The sequence below is a fragment of the Trachinotus anak genome, unplaced genomic scaffold, assembly GCF_046630095.1.
Source record: "Trachinotus anak isolate AG129_WGS33_773 ecotype Australia unplaced genomic scaffold, CSIRO_AGI_Tana_v1 ptg000026l, whole genome shotgun sequence".
Classification (NCBI taxonomy): Eukaryota; Metazoa; Chordata; class Actinopteri; order Carangiformes; family Carangidae; genus Trachinotus; species Trachinotus anak.
In genome coordinates, this window is record NW_027273877.1 from 9,624,017 (window position 1) to 9,634,986 (window position 10,970).

At 39.7% G+C, this 10,970-nt stretch overlaps 1 protein-coding gene across 6 annotated transcripts in view; it reads left to right on the forward strand.

The window, feature by feature from the left end:
- Positions 1 to 8,318, forward strand: part of dock9b (dedicator of cytokinesis 9b) — a 61,228-nt gene extending 52,910 nt beyond the window's left edge. For all 6 annotated transcript variants that reach the window (XM_071464600.1, XM_071464603.1, XM_071464598.1 and 3 more), the window contains exons 44-52: positions 997 to 1,103; positions 1,835 to 1,957; positions 2,218 to 2,331; positions 3,192 to 3,338; positions 4,230 to 4,440; positions 4,919 to 5,109; positions 5,196 to 5,296; positions 5,950 to 6,088; positions 7,262 to 8,318. In XM_071464600.1, coding sequence (XP_071320701.1) covers positions 997 to 1,103; positions 1,835 to 1,957; positions 2,218 to 2,331; positions 3,192 to 3,338; positions 4,230 to 4,440; positions 4,919 to 5,109; positions 5,196 to 5,296; positions 5,950 to 6,088; positions 7,262 to 7,369 — 1,241 coding nt within the window. In that variant the 3' untranslated portion in view covers positions 7,370 to 8,318. The remainder of the gene's footprint in view (positions 1 to 996; positions 1,104 to 1,834; positions 1,958 to 2,217; positions 2,332 to 3,191; positions 3,339 to 4,229; positions 4,441 to 4,918; positions 5,110 to 5,195; positions 5,297 to 5,949; positions 6,089 to 7,261) is intronic.
- The last annotated feature ends 2,652 nt before the right edge of the window (positions 8,319 to 10,970 follow it).

Genomic DNA, 10,970 nt, shown 5'->3' on the forward strand with positions numbered 1-10,970 from the left:
TGACGATTGGAAAAACAAATAATCATTGATTTACTTGACTTAAGATTGGTCAAAATCTACAAGAGTTCCTAGCTTCTTGCTGCTTGGATCAAATGCAGTCAGCACGCGTTTTCCCATGTTACACACCCACACGCCCACACAGGAACATACCCTCTCATCTGCCACCTGAGCACTTGTCCAAGGGTCATCTGTCCATTCCCGTGTTAAAAACACTCCAACACTGCATTCTCTAGATAAGAGTTTCTTCTCGTATCAAACTGGTTACTGTGTTCAGACCGAGGAGGGGATCTGTTGTGTAATGTTACAGGTTTTTCTGAAAGGTCATTGTCAAATCAGAGTGGGCTGAACTCCCCTCGAGGCGTCTCGCCCGCTCTTACTGCTGATTTGTTCTGAGTGGGAGCTGAGATGAGGTCAATCAGAATGACAAGTTGCAGTTTAACGTTAATAATAATAACAATGATAATCTTTTACTGTACAGTTCCAAACACAATGTCAACTTTTACATACAATTTGAAACGTGTTAGTAAGAGATACCCTGCAAAATGCATGAGAAAGCCACTGCTGGATATGGAAACTTATTACTGCCACCATGACTTGAAAAAAAAGTGTCTTGTTGTGAAACGTGAGAAGGATTTTGTTCAAATGAGCCGACAGTAACAAAGTACATTTACTTGAGTACATTTTGTAGTATCTGTACTTAACTTGAGTATTATATTTTTTGGAAACTTATGCCAATATTTGAGTCTGTAAATATGTTAACAAAGCGATATCCCTGGGATGCAGATGCATATATTTGTGTATTTGTCAATTCATCTGCCTTTCACTTAGCTTTTATTCAATACAAAAATGTAACATTTTTTTCTTAGTATTTGGTTTCAAAGATGACTTTTAAGTTAGTTTTGGTCATAAAAAAAATTTCCGTCATTGTTTTTAGACTGTGAGAAGTAATTGTATTTTTTTGGCTCTGTATCTCTCTGCTTGTGTCCTCTCTGTCAGGTATGTTCAGACAGGGATGCTCTGCTTTCCGCGTCATCACTCCAAACATCGACGAGGAGGCGGCCATGATGGAGGATGTAGGGATGCAGGATGTTCACTTCAATGAGGTTAGATATTTATTGTAATCTTTTCTAAGCGCCATATACTGTAGACTGTGGGTTGACTATCTATCTCTGTGTTGACCAAGCGTTTAGGATGTTTTTTTAAGTTCTCCATTGGCATCACGTGTCACATAATGACAGCCTTATCTCTGTAAAGAGTATCAATTGCTCTGTACAGTACACAAAATGAAAATGCAGTAGACTTTGACACAGGGCTTGGTGCATGTGTTGTTTCTGGGGAAAATCACTGAGCTGGCAGAATGAACAGACAGGACATCTGACAAAGGCTCAGGGTCAGCGCTCCCAGAGGTGTTGAGGATTCAGTGTCCTGCTCATGGAGGCTCAACAGAGGCCTGAGACCAGGTCTTCTGGCAAACCGATATCCCAGTGAAATTGAAAGTGATGGCTACAGAATGTGTGAGCATTTATAAGTTGGTCGACAGATCTGTAGGCAATGAGAAGTGCATTTACCGCCCATCTGCTCTGAGCAGCTTTTCTCTTTATGAGATGGACTGCGTGTCTTCCGCCAATAAAAACAAAGGAGATGAGGCATCCATTTCCTCCCACGTCTGCTGTCTTTGCAGGGACTTAAGTTTGCTGCGACCTCCGAGACAAATAAGAACGAGCAGAAATGTCCCTCCTCGCAACAAATTAAATATTCTGAGCTGGAAACTGCAAAGAGGAGGGGAAGGTTTACTAGAGTTTGCATTCAGTTATCTGTGCCTCTGTTTGTTCAGGAGGTGCTGATGGAGCTGTTGGAGGAGTGCGCTGATGGCCTCTGGAAGGCGGAGCGTTATGAGCTCATCGCTGATGTCTACAGGCTCATCATTCCCATCTATGAACAGCGCAGAGACTTTGAGGTATTCTGCACCTTGAACACAGTTTCAGACCACTTATATATAAGAGTTGTGTTGTAATTGCATAACATAAATCTTCCAGGCAACATGGAGTGTGTGTTAGATTCAAAAAGTTGCAATAACCCTACAATAGAAACATAACTGCTGTTTATTTACCATGTCTATAATAATGATAATCGTGTATTTACATAGCCGCTAACTAGCATCGATTGATGATTCTTGTGACATTTTCTTTTTTTTTTTGTTGTATTTCTGTGGAACAGAAACTCACACACCTGTATGACACCCTCCACCGTGCCTACACCAAAGTGATGGAGGTGATGCACACTGGCAAGAGGCTGCTGGGCACATACTTCAGAGTGGCCTTCTTTGGACAGGTGAGGCCCAAGTTTCCAAGAGAGGGGGAAACAAAGAACTCCTAATAAAAGCATGCATGCACATTGGCACTAACAGAGATTTCTCTTTTTTTTTCTCCTCCCCCTTCCAAGGCTGCGGTAAGTGTGTAAGGACTTCACTCTGTGTGTGTGTTAGCCTGGTGTGTCTTTTTTTCCATGTCCTTACATAGTAATACCGTTTGTGGGCGGATGTCTTCATTAGTCATATTAGTGGCATAATGTCGCTGTAGTGTGGGAGAGTAGTAGTAGTTATGCAGACATGCTGGCATATTTGTAGGTAAACAAAAGCATATTCAGCTGTAGACACTCTTTTCTGTAAATCTACTGTATGTGATAAAGCTCTGTGGAACCCCCCCCCCCCCCTTCAGTGATTATACCGGCCTGTTTCCACCCACACCCTTGTCTGTGTACTTTTCCATACGTGACTGAGTTGCTTCCATGGCCCTAAACCAACTGTATGATTCCAACTGTGAACAGATGTTATCTGCATGTTGATGTATCTAGGGTCCCTTTTAAATATTTGCATGCTACTATGAATTTCCATATTCCTATGCAATCTGTTTATAAGAATAATATTTCTTATTCTTTATTTTTGTTCCTTATTTTGGTCAAATTTAAGAAATCGTATTTCGTATAAAAAAATATTTTGGAAAAAGTGTTTGTTTTCATATTTTAGATAAAAAATGAATAACAATAATAAATAAATGAAAATTTTCTGAATGAAACACTCTTTTTCAAAGCTTGACTCAGCCTTTTATCCTGCGAACTTAAAGATAGATCCAGGTGATGATGCGGCTCACGCTGACAGAGGTCATGTCTTGACGTCTTCCTCTCCTCTGCAGGGCTTCTTCGAGGATGAGGATGGAAAGGAATACATCTACAAGGAGCCAAAGTTTACGCCGCTGTCTGAGATTTCTCAGAGGCTCCTGAAGCTCTACTCTGACAAGTTTGGACAGGAGAATGTCAAGATCATTCAGGACTCCGGCAAGGTGGGATCACATTTGTGTGTTTATATGGCTGATAGTAAATGGTATGGAGTTATGCAATGGTCTTTGGGGAACATGTTACTGTAGGTTGCTAGTGCAGAGTTCAGGGACAGCATTCAGAAAAGACACAACTCCCACAGCTCAGAGATTAAAATGCTTTTGATTGAGACATACTTTCTGTTTTCTGTTGTTATTCTCGTTTTTTTTTCAGCATATGAAGCTGCAAGTATGCAAGTAAACATGTTTATAGCTACATACTTCATGTTCTAAAAGACTGAGGTTGATTGTCCCAGGCAAAATGACATCCTCACCAGCCGGTCTGTGTAAATAACATTTCTCTAAACATATAATATTCAGTGGATGTGACAGTCCTGATTGTGACTAATGTGCCGACCTTTATTTCACTAAAATTCAACCTGAATTTTTATTAGTTGCCCCTCTTCTCATTTTTAAAGATTGATTAAAAAAAAAAAATTGTGAGGTGGGTGGGTGGCGTGCACTTTTTTAAGCATCTGAAAAGGGGGCAGGCCAGAAAAAAGTTTTAGAACCTCTGTTCTAACGTAACCTGAAACCTTCTCAGAAAATGTAGTTTGCTAATGAAATGCTCTTTGTCCTCAGGTTACTGTACAGTAGTGAGGTAGCCAGGTTAGCCAGGCTTGTGGTTTATATTGGAGCAGAAAAACATGCAGCTTAAAGGTCCCATATAGTATAAAGGTAGATGTCCATGTCTTTTTTGATTATAAAGCAGGTCTAGGTTCTATATTAATACTATGACAGTATCAAAGTGCTCAGTCCACAGAGAAATGAACACAGCCTGTATTCAGAAACTGAGGCTTAAAATGAACAAATTTGTTGAGTCAAACCAAAACATTTTTGTTCCTTACTCATCGACAGGTGAACCCAAAGGACCTAGACTCCAAGTACGCCTACATCCAGGTGACCCATGTCACACCGTACCTAGATGACAAGGAGCTTGAGGACAGGAAGACGGACTTCGAGAAGAGCCACAACATCCGGCGCTTTGTGTTTGAGACGCCGTTCACCGTGTCGGGCAAGAAGCAGGGAGGTGTGGAGGAGCAGTGTAAACGCCGGACCGTTCTCACCAGTAGGTCATGCAAAGATATAGCAAATATAATGTGGCTTTGATATGGAGTAAACGACCAAACCAAGTTTTTCTCTCCAGCCTTATCACAGTAGCAATGGCAGGAAGCACAGAACAACACTATCTTTCTGGCTGCCATCTGTTATTGTGGTTAACAACCTCCTCACAGGTGTCTCGCCCTGGTGTCAATCACCTGAAACGTTCAGATAGATAGAGGTTTATTACTGTACTCTCCACTTCATCCCAAAGTTCAGGTGTTGTCTTGTTAATAATCACGCTGACTGATTATGACTTGGCTGAAGACCTTACCATCAGTGACTGTTTATATGCACCATGGAACAGAGTTAATATCCCGGTTATTGATGTTGACATCAAGAAATAACATATCAGCATCTATATAAAAGAGGTGTTTACATGTGTTAGTATCTGAGCTAGCATCTTGAAATAATACCTTCTCTCCCTCAACCCCGTTTCCATCCAGCCACCCACTGTTTCCCTTACGTAAAGAAGCGAATAGCGGTCATGTACCAACACCAGACCGACCTGAGCCCCATCGAGGTGGCCATAGACGAGATGAGCTCCAAGGTGGCCGAGCTGCGACTGCTGTGCTCGGCCACGGAGGTGGACATGATCCGGCTGCAGCTCAAACTGCAAGGCAGCATCAGTGTTCAGGTACTGATAACAAGGCCTTAAATGATTTTACTTCTTATGAATTACTTAGACGTAACGTATGATCTTTGACGCCCGCCGTTTTCCAGGTAAATGCTGGTCCTCTTGCTTACGCCAGGGCCTTCCTAGACGACGGCAGTGCCAAGAAATATCCTGACAACAAGGTCAAACAGCTCAAAGAGGTTTTCAGGTACTGACTGATGACGGAATCATCTGCACATGTAAAACCACGACTTCTCCTCCCTCTCTGCATTGTCCCTTTGTCTGTGACAGACAAAGGGACAGACCACCATGAATAACAAACATGACAACAAAACAAAAATAACAGTAATAAAATCCTCTAATAATAGTATAAAAATATTATTATGTGTTAATCATTAGTCTCTCATGCTCTGATAATATATTTGCCTGTTCTGTTCATCATAATTGATAAAATAGATCATGTGTGCCTATTTTTATTTTTGTACGCTGTGAGTTAAATGAAGTCTAAAGTAAATAAAATATCTAATATATATATTGTGTCGTCTGTTTACATATTATTTGTGCCCATATCTATGTTTTATGTTACTGGTTAATGACACAAACACACTGACTAACACGCATCATTTATGGTTGTCTTTTGTGGATGGTTGTTCATCTCTCCTTAGTGATTACATTTTTTAAGATGGTCTGATATTACGTTGAGTTTTTATTACACAATACTTGTTCTGACCTTGCCCCTGACAATTCCCCCATATTACAAAAAAAACCAACTAACTCTGAAACTTTCTCTTCCTGTTGTCTGCTTGTTGCCTCATGCCTGTTTTTAAGTGTCACTAAAAATGTATATTGATCTCTCCTCAGGCAGTTTGTGGACGCCTGCGGTCAGGCGCTGGGGGTGAACGAGCGGCTGATCAAGGAGGACCAGCAGGAGTATCATGATGAGATGAAGGCCAACTACCGGGACCTGGCCAGGGAGCTGTCGAACATCATGCACGAACAGGCAGGAACTCCAAAGACTCTGCTGCAGATGTGCTGCATCGTTCACGTCACAATCAGCTGTTATTGCATTCAGACTGCATGAGTCTCTACACTTTACAACAGCTGCACTACAGCTGCAGAAAGGTTACCTGAAAACTGACACATATTTTATTGTCCAGTGAGACAAATCCCATCTATCTAGAACCCAGGAAGTACACTCTATAAAAAGTATTCAAACCAGGTCTGATGTGAATTTATAGAACTTTTTTCAGGTCCTCAGGTGCACCTTTGCTTCATCACACCTTTGCTGATATTTTGCAAGTGACAAATGAAAATGAATCCTGCAGCAGCAGCAAGTTTCCCAGGAGTTAACTCATAGAAAGACGGAAATTTAATGTGCTCTAGCATTTTTGTTGTTGTCTCTATATGCATTTTATTTGCATATAATTTGTGTTTTTATGTACCTGGATTTATTCTGGTGGTCCTTTAATCTGTTCTTCCAAAACCAACTGCGAGATGTTGTCTTGTGTCTCTGCTGCGATCCTCTGCACATTCGCTAACCACGTCTCTTATCTCCTGCTCTCTTTGTGCTGGCCTGAGCAGATCGGATGGTAACGCTGCTTTTGTCATTTGAAGTTATTGTTGTTCTCTGTAGAGGAACAGAGCAGACTGGAGGGAAGTTATTGGAGCTGAGGGTGCGGGTGAATCGCATATGTCATTTTATGCAAAACTATGAAAGACCATGTCCAGCGTTATTCACATTAACTTTGGATCCTCGCCTTGAATTAAAAAAAAAAAAAAATAGCAAAAACATCCCCCAACATCTCAAAATAATATATTTTACATAAAAAACAATATGGTGAATATTCCAACTCTCTTATTTGAGTAAAAAATAAAGACACCAAAACATTGATTGGTCTCATGTGGCACCTTTGTGGCCTTATGGCATTAAAGTGGTAAATGAAAGTGTGCTGCTCGCTGGTGTGTGGCGGAAAGTAATCATTAGCAAATAGTCCATTTTAATGAGGCAAATAACGCCTTGACACGGAGACAGGGTGATGAAAAATACCATGTTTTTGTGACCCTCCCCCTCCAAATTATTTCCCTACAGCCCCTAGACTTAAGCTGCATGCGTGCGTTTGACTTTTAAACAGGATGAAGTAAATGTCTATTTTTAACTGACCTTCTCTCCCAGATAAACCCGGTGGAGGATGGTGTGAGGAGCACTCTGTCTGACTCTATGGGCATCTTCAACGCCATCAGTGGCACGCCGGCCAGCGCCAACCCCCATGGCTCACTCTGATGAGGATGTTTCACACCGGTCTCATGCCTGCCAGTCGAGAGGAATCAGTAGCTAAAAACAACTGTAAAGCCACGATCCACTGGTTTGTTTTCTCCTGAGCTCGGACATGTGATGTTCACGCCCCTGTTATCGGTAGGCCCATCGTTCTTGTTTCCTATGGAGACCATGGAACCAGGTGTAAGCCATACAGACAGTTTTGTTTTATCCTGTGTAAGATATGCATCTAGTCCTGTGACTGACAACATTATGTTATCTTAATTGTTCTGGTGTCGTAGACCCCACCCATGGGATGTTGTCCATAGGCTGAAACAAACATAAGGAACTTCATTTGCATTTTGACCCAAGTCTAAACCTCATCTATTTTAACTGTAGAGCTCAATTTTGTTTGTAAGAGAGTGTTTAAAGAAAGTTTTTATTAGAGATAAATGCCACTGCTGTAACCTTACCATATTCTTTTCAGCCGAGTATTTTTACATTTCTTCTTTCTGTTCTTTTCCGTCGAGGCCCTGTTGCAGCAGATGCATTTTTCTGTGCAGAGTTTATCTTTTCTCTCACTGAAAACATTTGAAAGAATCATTCACTCTATTTTAGGCCAACGGACGTGTACAAAAACTGTCTAAAGCCAAGTGAACCATGATCTTTTAACCTATTTTCTAGGAAAAGTAAGAAAAAAAAAAAAAGTGTGTGCAATATTTTCTATTGTTACCAAGGCTACCTACTGCACAGAAAACCACTCTTGCCAAAGACATTAGAAAGATGACTGTGCAATGCAAGATAAGGGTGTGACCATTTGTAATCTACCCCTTTGTTTCTTTGTCTGTCATGTAGATGCCTTTTATTATCTGTGAGATAAAATTAAAAAAAGAAAAAAAAATCATTTTTACTTAATGACTGCTCATGTAAATATGTCTAAGACCTATAAATAAATAAAATCTGTAATAATACCTTCTTCCATGCCTTGATTTTATATGTCCTCTGCCCTTCTGTTCAATTATTATCAGTCAAGGAAGAGAAGCGTAAGATTTTGGTCAGGTTGTGTTACAACACCATACTCCTAGCATATCAAATTTCATCACAGTTTACAGCCGTTGAGAAAGTCATTTCCTAAAACTCATGTCTGTATCTGATCAAGTGATAATTCACAAGCACCACTGCTATAAAATTGTGAAGATCTATAAGTGACTTCTTCAGTTTATCAAAATATTTAACTCTTTATATCTTAAATGCAGGTTAACCATTAAAATAGCACCCAACTAAACTAACTCTGAAAGTTTGTGGTGTGAAAAAATGTGAAGGCATTTTATTCCCAGTGTTTTTATAAAGAGCAGATAATTTGCCACCTACCTTATACATACTTATTGGTGGACAATTACTGTTAATGTCAAAGCTGAACGACTTCGACACATGCAGATGTTTGCAGCTGCAACAACACTGTGAATATGTATGGAGAACCAAAACTGACAAAATGTGAAAAATGTTAGTGGAAAATGAAAAAGACAGAATGTAAAAGCAAATATAAAGTTGTACACATTGTTTCTTTTGACCGCATCCAGTAGCTAAAGCATTTTATCCAGCAAGCTAACCCTAACAAAGCTAGCTCGCTAACTATAGATCATTCTAATCCTTCAGCTAGTATCATTTATTGATGTATTAATTATTCATGTATTCAGTTTTTTATATACCTTTTACCACATTTTGTCAGTTGAGGATCTCCATATAACATTTATGGCAATTTCCAGAGTAACCCAAGTGTATTAACATATTCATAACTATATTACACTACATTAGACTGTATATATTTCTAAGGATGCTGACACTGTTGGCTGATAATGTGTCACACTGGATTACACTGTATTCTGGTGTGAGGTGCAAAAAGTGTTATTGCATATTTATGACCTAAAATATACAAAATACCACATATATGTCTTTTAGGCTGTCTGCATACATGAGCCTTAATGAAATATCTGTTTCTTTTTTGTGTGTGTGTGTGTGTGTGTGTGTGTGTGTGTGTGGCTATGAGACAAATGTTGGTCAGTGTCACAGTGAATGGAGCTCTGCGTTGTCGAGTGGAATCGGGATGCTGACTCTAGCAAAATCCCCACTGTGCTCGCTGTCATGCAAAAGACCAGCTAATCCCACCTCATATCACTGACAGAACTCCCCCCCCCCCCCTCCCCTTCTTCCATACACACACACAAACACACACTCACATATCTTGTTGTGTGTCCTGTTGGGTCACTGGACAGCCACCCTATCTGTGTCATTGTGTCAGAGTTGGGCTGCTGAGCATCATGTGTCCGGCGTGAGTTCTGCTTTTGTTTCATGGTGTGCGTTTGTATGCGTTTTTATTCTGTGAAATATTTGATAGATAACTGATATTTCTGTAAGCTTCGCCTCTGTATGTCTTTTTATATCTTTGTGTTTTAGTCACTACTCCTGCTGTCATAGAAATATACCCCCAGAGTGTGCCTTTCATGTAGAAACATTTCCTCATTCAAGTCAGATCTACGCATTTGATTTTCTGATAAATGAATACCTGGCATTCATTCATAAATATAGAAGGTAGTCAGTGCTGTAAGTTGATGCTGCAAAGAGCTTGTTAACCAAATGGATTAAAAAAAAACAAAACAAAACAAAACAAAAAAAAACAGAAAAAAAAAGTTGTTGTTTTTTTTTGCCAGAAATGACATATGTCCATCTTTTTGGGAGGCAGGTTACAAATGTTGTTTCTTGCGCGGAAGACTGAATATTTTTTCATCCAGACTCAGCTGCTGCTGTTCTTATATATGTTTTTCTTTGAAATTTTGTTTTCATTTTATTGTCTATCTTCCATCCTGGGAAAGTAGTCTCAGATTTTTGGACCCTATTGTATATAATATCAACATGTGGATACATATTTTCATAACATGTCAAAAATATAAGCATATAGACATGAACATATAACTCGATGTATATGTCAATATATGAAATTGATCCATTATTTTATATGGACAGATATTCCACCTATGTAAATTCAATATATGTACATACAGTATACTACATTTGTGTATGGGAAAAAAACAAAACAAAATGTATGTGTGCAAGTGTGTAGACATATGCTTCAGGCTAAATTCTTATTATTATCTACTAATGAATAAAGCAGTCTATCTGTGTTTACACTTGAAAATGAAAGCGGGGTTCCAGGTCTTACAAGTGTGCACTTCATGTTCATTGTATGTGCATATACTGTTTGCAAAAACATGTTTTATTGTAATGCCATAATTTAACAGCCAGTTGAATACATTTAATATAGTGCAGTCACATGCTTATAATAAGGAAACTTAGACATGAGAAAAACACTATGAGTATTGTCACATTTATCAGCTGACCTGACCATTCCTCTTTATCTGTAAGGCAAGACTGAATTCCCAGAGTCATAAAGTAATTACTCACTGACACGCATGCACACACACACACACACACATAGAAGTCTGATAATGATGAAGAGAATGTACTAGCAGGTTGGAATAACAGTGATTTGCATGTTGGGAGGCGCTGGACATGATGTCCGTAGCGAGTCCAGCATCAGTGGGCGGTGCAGGAGGTTTGATGGTAGGTTGCA